Here is a 17,807-nt window from a genome sequence, read left to right on the forward strand (position 1 = left end):
CCACAAGAAGAGTCAACCATTTAACTTCGAATTTAGTCTTCACTGATAATGTCTTAGTTAAAGCCGTTATCTTGTTTCTACTTTGGCTATTCCCTCAAATCACCCATTGTCTTTCATCTATGTACCTACCTAATCCTGTTCAAAATGATTGCCAATAATTCTTACTTTCCTTTCTATCTCTTCGTAGACTTACCAAAGGCCCCACGAAATACGACAACCACTTCAACTTCCGCGAAAGAAACGAAGATCTCCTAAACAAATTCGGTGGCACGCCGAGAATGGGCGGTTTCGGCATCCGAGACGTCCCCTTCAACGACAGAAACTTCTCCGACGGCGAGTTCAACGAGCGCACCTTCACCGACAAAAGTTTCACCGACAAAAACTTCACCGACAAAAATTTCACCGACACCAACTTCACCGAAAGAAAGGAAAAACTCTCCACGTCGAGTTTCCACAAAGAACGGGAGAGCAGAGAGAGCAATTTGGTCAGTAGGAATAGTTTTAGTGGGTTCCCTAGAATAGGTACGAGGGATGGCCATTTTCAAATGATGCCTGATGGGAGGAATAAAAGGGTTTCGGAGTTTGAATGTGACATCTGAAGATACCATATAGTCGAACGAGAATTTAGAAATCTGCAGCTATTTTATAAAATCTTGTAACCTTTTATAAAACAGGTCTCAGGTAGTTGAAAGGTGCCAATGGATATTAAATATTGGCTTTTTTATACGTATTGGTTGCTTTAAGGCTACGGTAAGGATTTCTTTGTTCTCTTTAACTATAATTGAGTCAATTTAGAATGTCTTATTTCAGACTTTTACGCACTCGAATGAGTCTTTAGAAATTGACTGAATCTTTAAATTTCTAGTATCTTTAGGAAGGTTTAGTGACTTTACCTAACGTTTGCACTGATTTCATGTTTTAAACACATTTTTAGCACAAGTGTGGACTCGTGATAATTTTATTTTTAAGTTTCAATTTCAATTAATTGTTTGAAATTATGTAACTTGAAATGTGTTGATTTTGTAAATAGATTAATTTATAGAATTTTGTATGTGTGTTTGTGTTAATTGGTGTTTTTTTGTAAATAAATTGTATAAATAAGGAGGTAGAGCGACAAACAAAAGAACTGCATCTTATTTTGTAGATTTATGTAACCACAGTGATTAAAATGTACGTTACTGTTTAAATAATAAAACTATAAAAAATAAAAGTGTTATGTAAAAGTTTAATACTGCACTTATGTTTATATTGTTGGATCACAACGGTGCTAAATATTAGGTTTTTAAAAGTAGTTTTCTTTACAAAACGAATGTGAAAATATTGAGTAAGTGGTGAAAGTCGTTTACTTAATGTCGGCTACATATTAGTCAAAAATGTATTTAATTTTTGTGGCACTTCGTACTTGGCACTGTGACAATTATTGCCACTGTGATCCTTGTCACACAGTAAGTACACATTGGCACAAAAATAGAGTTAGGTACTTGACATTACCTAGAAAAAAAAAACACAGGGTTATTCATGTGTATTCTTAACTATGTTATCATTTTGTCGAAGATTTATTTTCTTGTTTCGTTAAGTGACATAGTTGCTATTACAAATTATCGCCATATATTTTGACGTTTTTATATGACAAATAATTAATACTATGACAAATAATACAAAACTGGATTTTCTGTCCGTTTTGTTGTTCCAAGACTACTAAGAAACCTATAATATACTTAGTTAATTACTGATATATATGTTCATTTAATGCTGTTGCCTGTATAGTAATATTAGGGCCGACTTTTATTATGCTGGCGATTTTTTTCCTCAAATTTTTATAATATTTGGTAAATTTGATTTTTTGCGCTTAAATAGTACCTACAGCTAAGGAGCTTTTTTGAAATCTGACAAAAAAAAACGACAGCAAAAAAAAATCGGCGCGTTAAATTTTATACAATGTTATTTGACGTTCTCTATCAAATCTCCATGACGAGTACATATGTACAGGAATTCACGCTATATATTATTACCATACCTATATATTTTTGTTTACCATCATAGCCTTTGAACTTTTGATATTATCTTGTACACAAATACACATATTAAAATTTGTTAAAAGATTATCATCGGGATAAAATGCTAGATAAAATATTAGAAAACAATTGTCTGGTGTTCAATTTTTTTTTGGGAAATTGAAAGACAATTGATTTAATTAATTATTTTTTGGGTCCATGTAAAATATTGATATCCATAACTAACGACCATGTAAGTAATCAGTTGTTATTACAATCAGAATAAACCTCCTTGCATTGTACTCTGTGATGACCCGTTGATGTCGTTTATATATTATGTGAAAATAATTTAGACACAAACGCGCCCGTATTCTACTGTTAATTCCTGCAGTACAGTACTTATATAGTTGATTCTAGCAAAAATTCAATGATTGTATTACCTACTTAGATGTGTAAAATCTAAGATAAATTCATATTTTAAGTTTAACTGCTTATGTGGATGGTCCTGTACGTCTCCTTAGCAGTTAATGTCGGCCATGGACACCTGCAACCCCTGAGGCCCGTTTCTCAGAAGCTTGTAACTTGTAATACAAGCGGATGTCACTTTTTGACAGCTTTTGTTAGAAAGGGACTTGTATTACAAGTTACAAGCTTTTGAGAAACGGGCCCCTGGTATTGCCGGCCTTTAAGATGAGATTACACTCTTTTCTTGAAGGTATAAAGGTATCGGTGCGGAAATACCGAACCAACCATCTAAGTTGTCAAACTTAGGGATAAGGTCAATGTGGCTAATTCCGTAGGGCTATTCCGTCTACTGTGAGAGTCAGAATGGCGGGTGTATGTAAATAAAATTAAACAAAAAGCATACCATATTTTAGTACCTAATTTGTACTATTTGGTACCTCATATAAAAAAATTAGTACCTCACGGTATTTAAAGTTATCAGCAAAAAACGTTACACCCGCCAACCTGACAGTCAGAATGGCGGGTGTATTTTATTACGCTATGATCCCGCGATTATTGATAAATTCTATAAAAGCCAAATTTTAGTACCTTTTTAGTACTTTCATATTCAATTATAAATTGAGCCATTTTATTTGTGGTTTCCGAGTTATACTCATTTTACACTTTGCATTGCTATTAAAAAAATTCAGGCGCTTTAATTTTTCACCGTATCGATATCGTTTTTAAGAAAAAACGCTACGCTACAACTATTTTTATTACGCCAGGATTTAGTACCTTTCATGATTAATCTGTTACCCTTTCACGGTTAATCTGTTAGGTTCAATTAACTATGAAAATTACGTCTTACAAATGGCCAGGCGCCATGTCAAAGGATTCTTCCTAAGAAATTCCGCTCTTCATTGTGGCCTCATCTGTAGTGCGAACGATTTTAGTTTAGCTGACCGATTTTAGTCAACTAAAATACTCGCCACTCGACTAATATAGTCCGAACTAGGCTATAGTGTTTTTTTTTTCAAAAAACTGTTTAAGGCATAGTATGTAGGTACATGTACAGGCATAGGCTATCAGACTTTGGAACGTTCTCCCACTCTCTATCAGGTAAGCGCAGACCAAATTCACATTCAAGCGTACCTATGCTGCGCAAGCATTTCCTTGACAAACTTTCTTCTTCGTCAACTTAATGATTCACACTAGCTAGGTATACAGGTTGGCCAAAAAATAAGTGCATTTCCGTAGGGAGGTATATTAAGTATAGATATTAGATTAATAACCTATCGGTGTTTGACTGTTTTATATCGACTACTTTTTCAAATGTCGTTATTTTATCTAAATAAAAACGTGCAAGCCGTGTTTGTGCAAGATTTTCGTAATGTACCATTATAAATTTCATTACTGAACCCTATTAGCGCCTTTTGTGTCTTTAATTTTCCTTTAGAGCGGATGGAAATAAGTAAATATCTAAATAACGAAACTTAAAACCGAAATCAGGATCAAAATGGATGGAAATATATTTCTTATGCTCTGATAGAATGTTGTTCTAAAAGGTGTTGATGATACGTTTCTGCACTACGTACTACGTAGAGCATGTTACGTTAAGTTGCAAATAAGACTATGTTAAAGTTTTAACGATAAGCAATTGAAATTTGAGTTTAAATGGATTTGTTATAAAATTTTCATTCTGATATTTAACTCCCCATTCCATAAATAACGATACTTTTGCCTAAATTGTGAGGTAATTGTAATAAGTAAATATATAATTTTATACTTAATAAAACACGTATTTTACTTTCCTCGTATTCGAAATGAAAAGTAGAGTGTTTAACTCGAGTGAAAGGCATCATATCAGCCTCGGACTATTGGCGCTCTCACTGCGTTCGAGCACCAAACTACCTCGGCAGAAATGAGTGCCTTTCATCCCTTGGTTAACAATCTACTAGTAACACAACTTTGTTTTTATCATGAAATGGTGTTAAAAAAATACCGCTAAACATGTGCATCCTTAAAAAAGTTCAACAATAATTATTATTTTAAGTCGAGTGTGAAAATTATAATTTCTTGTAAAGATTAATAGAGTCTGTGCGGAAAGAGAAGAGTCGTGAAATGTATGGGCTGCCTTGAAAATGAAAATGAAAAAAATATTTATACTCGTATAATTATATGCCTTACATTCCACGACTCTTCTGCACAGACTCTATCGACTGGTCATATGATCAATATGATTATCATAATCCTGACTTACCATAATCATAATTGCATATAAAAGTGCCAAAACGCCGAGCATGACGTGCATGCCTATTTCTGTAAATTTAATTAATGTATAATACTTAGTGAACAAAAGCCACTAATAATTACAGCATTCGTTTATTTAATTTGATTTCAAATTGTTTAAGTATTTTCCTCGCGTTGGTGTGGAAAGAAATTGTGTTTCATTTGGTAGCAAAGTTTTTTTAAGCCTCATGCGTTGTTGTTGAAACCCTCGCAACTTTCAAGATTCCTGTACTTTAGAACCACGCGCTACGCTCATGGTTCTATTTTTGAAACTTTCACTTACTCGTGTATCAATATTAGCACGAGGATATTAAACAACAACTTTGCCCCTTGTAAAACAATTGCACATTAATGTGCCCAATAATAGGGCAGACATTAACGAAATAGAAATTGCTCAGGACGGATAGTTAGTGTATTATTATAAATATTATTATTTTTGTATCTCCTTGGATATCACGGGCCTATAATCCCGGTTTTTTGATAGGCTTGCGTGGGGACACAGATCCAACACGTAGAGGCCCCTTGGAGAGCTTTTATGTCATGTAGAACGCCTGCTGGAACCCGTTCACAGATGCAACAATAGACAGAGGCATTGGGACTATTGTAGAAAAAGAGAACAGTATACCGATCTATGGATTGAAGTTTGGGTGGACTATGAGACTGGGTTATTACAAAGACGTACGGACACCTGCCATAACAATGTGTTCACAAGTTATCGAGGCAAGTGGGGACTTGCCGCGCACTAGATGGGCCTATTATTTTTATTATTATAAGCCTATACAATTACAGTGTCCCACTGCTGGGCAAAGGCCTCCCCCCTCGATCTCCACTCTTCTTATTTGATTAATCACCATGTACCTACTTAAGAGTAGGTATTATGTACACAATTACATGCACAACGAAGAGCGGAATTTCTTCTTAGGAAGAATTCTTTGACATGGCGCCTGGCCATTTGTAAGACGTAATTTTCATAGTTAATTGAACCTAATAGATTAACCGTGAAAGGGTAACAGATTAATCATGAAAGGTACTAAATCCTGGCGTAATAAAAATAGTTGTAGCGTAGCGTTTTTTCTTAAAAACGATATCGATACGGTGAAGAATTAAAGCGCCTGAATTTTTTTAATAGCAACGCAAAGTGTAAAATGAGTATAACTCGGAAACCACAAATAAAATGGCTCAATTTATAACTGAATATGAAAGTACTAAAAAGGTACTAAAATTTGGCTTTTATAGAATTTATCAATAATCGCGGGATCATAGCGTAATAAAATACACCCGCCATTCTGACTGTCAGGTTGGCGGGTGTAACGTTTTTTGCTGATAACTTTAAATACCGTGAGGTACTAATTTTTTTATATGAGGTACCAAATAGTACAAATTAGGTACTAAAATATGGTATGCTTTTTGTTTAATTTTATTTACATACACCCGCCATTCTGACTCTCACCGTCTACTAGCGTTTTTCTCGAACAACGAACAAAATTGATAATTTTATCGACAAAGCAGCGATTGCTTTTAGTTTCAGCAGTCAGAATGGGTTCAGTAGATGTTCTTTTTTTGAAAAATCAAAGAAATATACGCTTGTAGACGGAATAGTCCCTATGATAGAATTAGCCACACTGACCTAACATTTTTTTCTAAGATTTTTAACATGTTACACATCCATTGAATAATTGGTTCTCGTGTGAATATTCGTTGTGAATCTCAGTTCAGTAACTTTCTAGTCTCTATAAGATACGATATTGGTTTGTCCGTAAGATCGGTTTAATTGTTTATGTATGAAAGATGTATTTTATTTTAATTATAGGGATGTATTGAAAATTAAACGGTTTATTATTTATTCCCTGATATCTATTAGTCAAAATCTGTTAAAATTTAATACAACTTGATAAGTGGGTTTAATTAAATTATTATAAAAGAAAATTATTAAACGTAGGTATATTAATATTAAAAGAAAGAATATATCGTCAGGTGACAAGCAAAAGTCACTAAGTACCACCACAAGTTCATAGCCATAGTGAACCATATTAGTACGAAAAGAAGGTTGATTTTTGTTTAAATATTTTATAGTAATTAGTGACTTGCATGTCACCTGACGTCGATATAGTGTATCACAGCAGCTAAATTTGTAGATACTTCAGACAAATGCGTCTAAAATGTAACGTCTATGTGTAGTCCCCAACCCGCACTGGCCAGCGTGGGGACTATACTCCAAGCCCTCTCGTGCTTGAGAGGAGGCCTGTGCCCAGCAGAGGGACGTATATAGGCTGAATGATTTTTTTTTTGGCTGTATACGAAATCACCAAAAAACTAAGAATTAGATTTATTTGACTTTTGACAGGCGTGGCTCACTCCGCGATTTCGTCGCTTTGCTACAGGTAGCTAAACGTACATCCGTTCCACACCAATTTTGGTGGCTAGCCATAAGCCGCGCGTGGCGCTATCGCCACCTAGCGGCCATATCTGTCCTGATCGTGACAGACGCGTTTTGTTAGAGAGTGAGTCTTCTGTACCTAGTACTATTATTTATTCTGTGCTTTTGAGGAGAATTATTTTTTTACTTTATTTATCTGATATAATGCTTAGCTAGCCTTCTCTCAGTGATGGTAAGCAAATAGAGAATTTCAATTTGTACAGTAAGCTGCAGACTTATGCCCCTGGGGGGCCACTTAACTCTGCAGCTTACTGTAGAGTACCAAAAGTAGTGGATAAATGTGACGTTCGGTTGTCAGCTGCACCTGCGTTACTGTCGCGATAGGACTGTGGGCCCGATTCATATTTTGAAATAGACATCTATTAGATATCTTGTAGACTTCACCAAGATACGATGACGATATGTTTAAGATCTAACCTGTCAAATTTGACATTCGCGCGATTCTGGAGATACTCTTGAACGATTTCCACAAGATATGACTTAGAGATCCAATTCGCATCTAATAGATATCTAACTCTATCTAACGTAAAATTGACATTGGTTGCCCGAATTGCGCTGCAAAAGAGAACTAGTTGTAATCTAATCTATAACATATCTAGAATGGATCTAGTACGTGTCGTCTCTTGTGAATATCTTGAAGTTCGAATACGGCAGTGAGTATTGGCACAACAGTAAAACAACAGCTTTCTCTAGCAGCATTTTCTATTAGCTAATTGAGTCTTGTACCTAGCGCGTTTATTACATTACATTAGATTATTACATTAAGTAAAGAATACATCTCTTTCATATTTGAAACATGTGCAATATACATTTTAACACACCTTTCCATTACAATGCACTTTTGAAACAAAACAAACAAATTATACAATTACAATCACAATAATACTTAGCTTTTAACCCTCCAACTTTTTGCCTATGATATTAAAAGCTAATTTTGCTCAGATATAAGATAAATTGGTAAACGCTGATGGGCCTTTGTAAGCGGTGATTATGGGGGTATTATAGAAACGAGGAAAACGCTAGATTATCCGATTAAACTGCGGTGGTGATATTACTTGTTACTTTCTTTGTGATTGAAGCATCGCATGTTTTGAACCTACAGGATGTTCATAATATCGTAGTATTGTAATAGCAGTGGGTTTAGTATTTACAGTTAGGCCTAGCACATGATTGACGCGACAGGTAGGTATCTCGCGGCGAGGTAGACTACCCGTCTTTTTCTACCTACGTTAATCAAAGAGGGACGTGTCTCCGCGAGATACTGTCGCGCCAATCATCTGCAAGCACGGATGGAGCGACAGTATCTCGTCTTTTTCTATCTGTATTAATTAGATTTAGAGGTACGGGTAATCTATCTCAAGCAAGACAATTCCGTGGGGCTCCTGTGCTAAGTCTAGCTCCTGTGCTAGCCCCCTAAACATTTACTTTTTGCAATAATGTGTTATAAAACTTATAAAGGTTCAGGAAATAATAATTAACGATTTGTTAATATAAGGCTTTCATAATTCAGCCTTGAAGAAAAATAGTGTTTGAATACAGACCGATTGTTTAAGTCACCTTTGTGCATTTTTTCCAGAACAAATTTTTCTGCTCGATACAGCACAACCATATACTTCGAACGTTTTTTGACCACCACGCACACATGGAAAAGTAAACAGTTATAATTTGAGACATATAATTAATACATAAACTGAAAATCTTGTAGTTTTTGGACAATATATTATCTCTTAAATCTTATAAATCTTTGAATCTTTGAATCTTAATTTGCACGTAGTTTAGTATAATGAAAGGTTAAACCGCCCGAAGTAAAAACTGAAATGTGAACAGCCTGTAAGCAATACTAACAAACAAAGTTGCTTAACGCACAGCGCAGGCGCAGCTGCGGTGAACGAAAGTGCTGTTTCATAGGCAGTTATCATTCTTCTATAACTCATTGCTTAGCCTTTCAGAGTTGTAATCATTCTCATAATAGTTAGAATGTTGCTTTGTCTATCGAACATTTTCATTAAAATTTTACCTGGAGTTTTATTCTATTAGTTAGTTTTACTTTTGTTAGTTGGGCCTAGCCGCAGCTAGTTTTAGGTAGGGAATACGGGTATTTATGGGAATATATTCATAGTATGTAATTGAGAAACGCATTTGATTTCCGGTATATTGATGTATTTTTTTATGGGAGGCTCTCAACTTTATCTTGATGTATCCACATAATTTAAACTACAGAACCCCTAGTACACTACAGGGTGTCAAGCGACAGATTTCCGAACCCCTAGTGTACATTTCATTCGATAGCGTGACGGACGTACGCGATTTTTATATAGGATTTTGAACAACGCGCCAAGCGGGACGTTTTGGAGAGTCAAAATCCCATACAAAATGAGACTCAACTCAATGCGTACGTCACGTCACGCTATAAATTAAATTTACTGAAGAAGCGGTTAAGCGTGAAGAGGTAACCGACAGACAGACACTTTTGCATTTATAATATTAGTATGAATAATATTTCCCAATAAGCAATTGGTAAACCGGTCGCCAGGTACTTATTATTTTTTATTATGAAAATGTTAACAACCGGAGTAAATTAAATATGATTTGTAACTTCTCAGATCACCGATCCTTTTGATACACTTTAGCAACGATTGCTGTTGCTAGAAACTTTATTTCTATTATTATTAGTAAATAAAATTGTAGAGTTTTAATGTTAAAAACTTACCTACTGGCACTGATACAAATTCAATTTGTTGCTTAATACTTTTGTCTTACTCGTAAATATGTTATGCTAAAGGTGACGTTCGGATGTCAACTACTGCATTACTGTTTCGGCGTCGTTGTTTCCGAATTAATGATTGTTACAACAATGTATCGTTGACTAGACAGATCATTTTCTACGGATCTCATAAAACGCTGAACTAAATGCCATTCCAATTAACAAGCCATCTCATTTCCTATTATAATATCTGTTACATAACTTACATAATGAACGCTCATCTAAAAACGGTTTTATCACCAACGTGCCAAGACGCACGCTAGATACCTAAAGGTACCGTTCGGATTCAGACTACACTAGCAGTATAGCAGCAGTGTTGCAACGCGACATTACTGTCGCAAATGTCAGAATACATTTTGCTGTCCGGATTGTTGATATGTATGTCATCATCATCATTGGCCACAGCATCATTGCAGATGATAGTTGCAGCTACTAAAGAGGTATTTTGAGGAGGTAGTCTACAGCCTACATTCAATTTATTTATTTAAACATCTACATCGAGTGCGATGACTATATAGACCAATGGCAGATCGGCATTTCTTGCCGCATCGATCACAGATGTGTCTTGACTCCTGGGGTGGTCCAGCAGCTCTGCGAATTCGCTTCTGCTTAAGTTGGTCCAACCAGTACGGTTACCATCAGTTTTTCACTGACATAAACGCCGTCGAGAACGTAATTTACTTTCTATACATCTCGCTCGCACTCGCGTATTAGTGCAAACGAGATGTATAGAGAGTAAATTACGTTCTCGACGGCGTTTATGTCAGTGACAAACTGATGGTAACCGTACCTAACTCGTCGTGCTTTGCTATGCCTTCCCGCAGGTTACGACGCCACTCTGGTCTCATCTCCGCGCGTTGCTCCCAACAGTTAGCCGGAATGTCGAAGCGGAGTGATATGTATGTATGTATTTATTATTTATTTCATTTAATAAAATACAACGCAAATCTTACAATGTAAGCATAGCCCCGGGGTCGTATCTCGTCGCATAATAATTGATTGTCCTAAATGTAATGTTACGCAGCATAAAATTCTTTTCGCATAATTTTTCTCCAGCTGACACAAAAAGTATTTTCGAAAATATTTTGCATAGGTTGTGTAGAACAACCGGTAGGTTAGGTTAGGTTTCTTTTATAATTTTTCGTTAATGTTAATAGTTTCAGAACAATAACAATTATATATGCGAAATCTAATCTAATACTTTTAAATGGGCAATTCTTGTTTATTTATTTATTTATATATATATATATATATATATATATATATATATATATATATATATATATATATATGTCGGAGCGAGACACCAGAAAGACGTATTGCAGCATTACAGTTCATAGTTAGACGCCTGTATAAAATCGATTAGCAATGTTTGGCGTATTGTTGAACTAAAATGTCAGGTAGAAGGCTTTGGAACGTCAAGATGTGTACCTATCTTGAGTGAACGTAGGCACGGGCAGGCATTTTTGTCGTTATGTTGGTAGACTGGTCAGGCAGGTTTACCAACTTGAATTGGAGGCGGGAGCGGTTGACTCCGCCGCTGGAACGGGCTTCCTTCTTCTTGATCGGACCGCGCTAGAGATCGGACGTTAGCCAAGCTCGTGCCTAATTCGCTACGTTCCTGAAGGCTTACACCTGAAGGATTATTCTGAAAGCTTATAGATTCTCACGTTCTTTAACCGTTTAGCTAAGTGTTTTATTCCAAGTGTTATTTTGATTTCTTATGTGCCATTATAAGCTTACTTTTGTAAAATAAAGAAACTATGTGTTGTTTTGAAAAGATGTGTCCCGCCGAGTTTGTTGCCGGGTTAAATCTTCTCGGGTCAGAGGTGTAGGGTTGGAACCGGTTTAGTTTGACTTAAATAAAGATTTGAACGATTTCATGTGATCTTTTTATTTTTATTGAATTCCGATTCCATCGTAAGATCGTTTAGTTATTTTTATTATTTAGTACTCAAATAATAGTAGGCACTAGTATGGTTAATGAGTCCGAATGTTTATTTCATGCGTAGGTAGCATACCTACTATTTTGGCTGTGAAGTAATACATCTAGGTACTACCCCCACGCGCCCACCGCCATCGGGACCATCCGTCGCCGACATCAGCAAGTGGGATCGATGCGTAGTTTCATGTATTGCTTACACAGCCACCTGGGAGCGTGGTGTATTTCTGGTGACCTACATTCCTTAATCTGGACACGTGGTAAGGTAGGCTCACGTGTTTAACCTTCATTGAAAGGTGAGTGCAATTCATTGTTATTTGGTGAGAATTATTGTGAAATTGTGAATTATGATTGGGGCTGTCGAACAGAGTGGTCGTTACGTTACGTCATCTCTGGTATCGCCACGTTTCTTTATAATTAATTTTTGTAATCCATTTAAATCAAAGCGATCTTGAGTTATTTTGATTTGAAATCCATACTGTTAATTAAAACCAAGTATTAGCAATCACGACGTGATACTATTTCATCGCTCACTTGTGAATCTACCCTCAATAATTGATTTTTCATGAAAATACAATTAATTTATAAAATCCATTTAAATCTAAGTGATCTTAAGTTATTTTGATATGAAATCCATATTGTTAATTAAAATCAAATATTGGCTGTCGCGACGTGATATTATTTCATCGCTCACTTGTGCATCTACCCTCAAAAAATATTTTTTTTCATGAAAATACAATGCACCCTTAGAAATTGATCCTGCTGATTTGCCAATGCAAGGATTATGTAATCTTTACGTTTAGTAATTAATAAAATTGCGACAAATTATTGCTCGTAATGCCGTGATAGATCACAAATCGTGCATACTATGGAAACATGAGCTACGCATATGAAAATTAATGTTACAGTGTCCTGCAGCCAGAGCCGAGCGAACTTGCAGACACCATTACGCCCGTGACACAGAAGCAGCTGTGCATTATCTTATGTGCTAGAGATTTGGAAATAAAAGGACAGGTTTCGTTCCAATTGTTTATTAGTGAATTTTATTTTGAGTGTAATGGCGAAGCATAAGTCGAACGTAACTAATAAGCTGTCACTTTTCGTATTGGCCCATTTTACCGTGGTACTTATTTTTGGAACACGTGTTTGTTTGTTCATAGATTGAAATGCGCACTCATTGAAGTTTAAATTTTATTCTGAGATTTTTGAAGTCCCGTATACATTCGAAACATGTTTTTTGTGTCTGCTACCTTGCATTTCATAAACCTTTCGAGTTTAGCTTGCATACATGATAAACCTGATACCGTGCAAATGATGATTTCAGTAACAGCCAGCTATGTTGAACCACATCGTGTCTCTCGCAATCTGCCGCAGCAACGGCAACGGCAAGCGGAAAGGATCAGCATCCGTGCTTGGGTTGGACCTCACCACCACCACCTTTGAGTTGGTCGCGTGCATCATACTTTATTAAGCTGGTGAGCAGTTCCCATTTCGTTGGGATTATTTTGAGATGTTTTACTTCTGCATAGAAGTCTTGAGCGAGTTTCTGTTGTTAAAGCTAAAGAAGAAAGCTATCTTTAGTGATTTTGATCAGTAATGTTCAGTTTCATTTGATCAGTTGACGCTGATAGTACCAATGGTTCTGAGTAACATGATTTAAAGACCTGTTTTTATTTTCTTTTTTTTTGAATTCACTGTTAACATTGTTTTGCTTTCGACGGACTGAAAGCTTGTACTTTCGTATGGGCTGAAATCACGCCCGATGGACTGGACAATACTGTCATGCTTTCGATGGACTGAAGGCATGCCCGATGGACTGGGCAATACTGTTTTGCTTTCGATGGACTGAAAGTACGCCCGATGGACTGGGCACTAGTGTTTTGCTTTCGATGGACTGGGTATTGTTTAGTGACCGCATCAGAAGTGCCGGAGCATGTAAGAGGTGCACGTGGTCTGCTTTTTATGTGCAGAATGCTCTTTGCGAGGAGTAGCACTTACGCAGCTGAGATGGTTACTTCTGACGAGGGTCTGGTATCTGCCGAAGGACTGGCAATGCACCGAAGGACTGGTGTTGTTTTGTAAAAAATGAATTCCCGTTTATGTACTGTGTTCATATGAGTAAAATTGGAACTATCAATTCGGAATGTTATTTATTTTAAGATGTCTTACGAAAATTTAGATCACATAATTATGACCAATTTTTTTTTTTAATGCCAGATAATTTCCCCGTAAATTGATATTGACGACAATAGTAGTGATACTGTCGAGCAATGAATTAGAGCTGTTGTGATTTGTGTTTTTGATGTTTGGGATTGTTCTGTTTTCACATAAATTTGAGAGTATCCGCCAGATGGAGGCGATGATTATTGGAGTGTATCCGTTAGATAGCGGCGATGATTACCGATGATTATTTTTATTTAGTCGTTGCTCGATGGACTATTTTTGACTAGAGAATTGAGGATTGTTAAAGTAATTTTGAACAATTTTTTTTTTGGTTTGATTGATAACAAAGTTTGATTTCAATAGTAATTTGAGTGAGACCCAAATTGTTGGTCAGGAATGACCGAGCGATGAGATACTGTGCTGTATGTTTTGTTTCAGTAACAAATGCGTACACCCACACACGAGGACGTGTGTAACGCAGGATGGCCGTGTCGGAGCGAGACACCAGAAAGACGTATTGCAGCATTACAGTTCATAGTTAGACGCCTGTATAAAATCGATTAGCAATGTTTGGCGTATTGTTGAACTAAAATGTCAGGTAGAAGGCTTTGGAACGTCAAGATGTGTACCTATCTTGAGTGAACGTAGGCACGGGCAGGCATTTTTGTCGTTATGTTGGTAGACTGGTCAGGCAGGTTTACCAACTTGAATTGGAGGCGGGAGCGGTTGGCTCCGCCGCTGGAACGGGCTTCCTTCTTCTTGATCGGACCGCGCTAGAGATCGGACGTTAGCCAAGCTCGTGCCTAATTCGCTACGTTCCTGAAGGCTTACACCTGAAGGATTATTCTGAAAGCTTATAGATTCTCACGTTCTTTAACCGTTTAGCTAAGTGTTTTATTCCAAGTGTTATTTTGATTTCTTATGTGCCATTATAAGCTTACTTTTGTAAAATAAAGAAACTATGTGTTGTTTTGAAAAGATGTGTCCCGCCGAGTTTGTTGCCGGGTTAAATCTTCTCGGGTCAGAGGTGTAGGGTTGGAACCGGTTTAGTTTGACTTAAATAAAGATTTGAACGATTTCATGTGATCTTTTTATTTTTATTGAATTCCGATTCCATCGTAAGATCGTTTAGTTATTTTTATTATTTAGTACTCAAATAATAGTAGGCACTAGTATGGTTAATGAGTCCGAATGTTTATTTCATGCGTAGGTAGCATACCTACTATTTTGGCTGTGAAGTAATACATCTAGGTACTACCCCCACGCGCCCACCGCCATCGGGACCATCCGTCGCCGACATATATATATATATTTCGGGGATCTCGGAAACGGCTCTAACGATTTCGATGAAATTTGGTATGTAGGGGTTTTCGGGGGCGAAAAATCGATCTAGCTAGGTCTTATCTCTGGGAAAACGCGCATTTCCGAGTTATTATATGTTTTCCGAGCGAAGCTCGGTCACCCAGATATTGAGTTTTATGCGTAACATTAGGACAATCAATTATAATGCGACCCAATATGGACCCTGTTACGGGTTACGCATAAAACTCATTTCGCGTAATTGTTATTGTTCTAAATCGTATAAAAGACTTAGGTGAGGGTGGGGAGGGTCGATCCCTAGGGGACACTTGGTAAACTTCATTTTTAATCAAACCAAACGAGATACAATTGTTTGCGCTGGTAACACTCATTCATTCGTACCTAACTTCACGTTCTGTCATGGCACTGTATCGGAAAAGTCAGTGGTTCAAAAATGGCGGACGGTGAAAGATTTTCTGCGTACTATATTCAATTTTCGGTAAGCTTTAACTGGATTTATTTTATAATATGAGATGGAAATGATGTTAGTGAGTGTGCTTATTTTATTTGTTGTTTATTGAAGTGATGATTAACTTGGATTACATTGATATACGCGAACATATGTTTCGAGTACGGCACGTTTTGTAATCTTACTATGTATGGGGAGACTTTGTCTTTTTCTTCAGGGGAGATATGATTCCGGGATCATGTCACCCCCAAAGCGATCAAGTATACATTGTAATAAATTTACTTACAAAATGATTCATAGACCTATCATAAATATTTTCTTTTCTTTAGTAAATCATGCCGCGAAAGTACGACCTGATCGAGAAACACTGATTTAAACTTTCAAGGTTTTTGACTCATTATTGTTTATTAAAACGGAATTTAATGGCGTATAATTCAGTTTTTAATTATACAATCGACTCCGAAAACGGAATTATCCCCGTGGCCTTTGAAAAGACTGACTAAAGTTGACATCAACATTTTACGAACTACCCGTACTTGGTCTTTTTTATCAAGTTAAACGTTTTACACACAGGGGATGTTACTCGGTCGACAAAAAACACTTATAACGATATTTGGTTTTCAACCGGCGATATTTGTGTTTATGGATGAAATGCTATTTCAATGGCTTTCCGACCTTATGTACTATAGAACCGACGGTCCATAGAAAGGATTTTAGGATTATGCAGCACAAACACCGTCCTCGAAACGTGAGCAGTAAATTTCTAAACTTATTTATTATAGTAAACAATAACGACCAGTGATGGGTAAAACAATTAAAATTGCTGTAGGTATCTGACGCTAAAAATACCTTCATAAGAACTTTAAAAAAATTAGCTTGTTACAAGAAATTTTATGTTAATAACTTAGATTTTTGTTTTTTTTTTGTACAAAAATTGATTCCCTATTGCATGTTGTTTTATGGATAATACGATTACATTGTTTTTTAAAAGTATAAGATTATGGATTAATATGTGTTTGATATCTTCATATATTAATTTTCTGTAGATAAAGTGAATAAATTAATGTAGATACTACCCTCGAAATATGACATTGCCACTTAAAATCTTTTTACCAAGTGTCCCCAAATCTGGAAGACTTGATCCCTTCGGCTTAGACATCTGATTACCGGAAATACAACTTCAAAGCATGGAAGATGCAATATATATATGTTTGCTGTGTATTTTACAAATTATAGATGCATTGCTAATAACGATCCGAGTTATATAATCAATGAGAATCTGGTATGGGGAGACATGGTAAAAATATGTTTACCATGTGTCCCAAGAACCAGGGTCACTTGATCCCCCTAGGATCAAGGCTCCCGACCAGGGGTAAACAAGTCTCCCTTACATAGGGGACACATGGTAAAAGTCAACAGTATGGGTTTTCATTAAATAATGATCTAATTTATTGCACAAATCTGTTCTAATTCAAACTATTAATGAAGAGATAAATTCTGAGTCGTATGGTCTATAAAGTTTTTCAATACTAAAAATAGTTAAGAAAATGTATGCTAAAAACAAAAGGGGTGATCAACCCTCCCCAGTTTCCCCTACATGCCTCGTAAATCTCGTATCAATCTTCAAAATCTATAACCATTATAACTTATTCGGTAACACAATTAATACAATCATGTGTGAAAGCATGTTCGAAAAACTGGAATATCATCCCATCAAATCTTTGTACAATTACATTGTCGCAAATACCAAGTTGGTAAAAAGACTGAGCATCTTTACACTCATACATATAAAGACTAGTTTAGATTGAGATTTACTTTTCTAAATGCATTATAGAAAAGTTGGATCGTCATGCAACACCTTTTAAGTGTAACCACGTTGATAAACGCAATGACTTATCAATAGTGATTAGTGACCTAAAGGTGACCCGGTAAGAGAGAAAGTTACCAGATCCGGTATAATCTGACACCTGGTATATGCGAAGATGCTCGCATGCGCGCGTGCTCAT

At 36.3% G+C, this 17,807-nt stretch overlaps 1 protein-coding gene across 2 annotated transcripts in view; it reads left to right on the plus strand.

Moving 5' to 3' along the window:
• Positions 1-635, plus strand: part of LOC134649955 (uncharacterized) — a 183,932-nt gene extending 183,297 nt beyond the window's left edge. For both annotated transcript variants that reach the window (XM_063504758.1, XM_063504757.1), the window contains one exon: positions 188-635. In XM_063504758.1, coding sequence (XP_063360828.1) covers positions 188-599 — 412 coding nt within the window. In that variant the 3' untranslated portion in view covers positions 600-635. The remainder of the gene's footprint in view (positions 1-187) is intronic.
• The last annotated feature ends 17,172 nt before the right edge of the window (positions 636-17,807 follow it).

Source organism: Cydia amplana, chromosome 8 (assembly GCF_948474715.1).
Source record: "Cydia amplana chromosome 8, ilCydAmpl1.1, whole genome shotgun sequence".
Lineage (NCBI taxonomy): Eukaryota > Metazoa > Arthropoda > Insecta > Lepidoptera > Tortricidae > Cydia > Cydia amplana.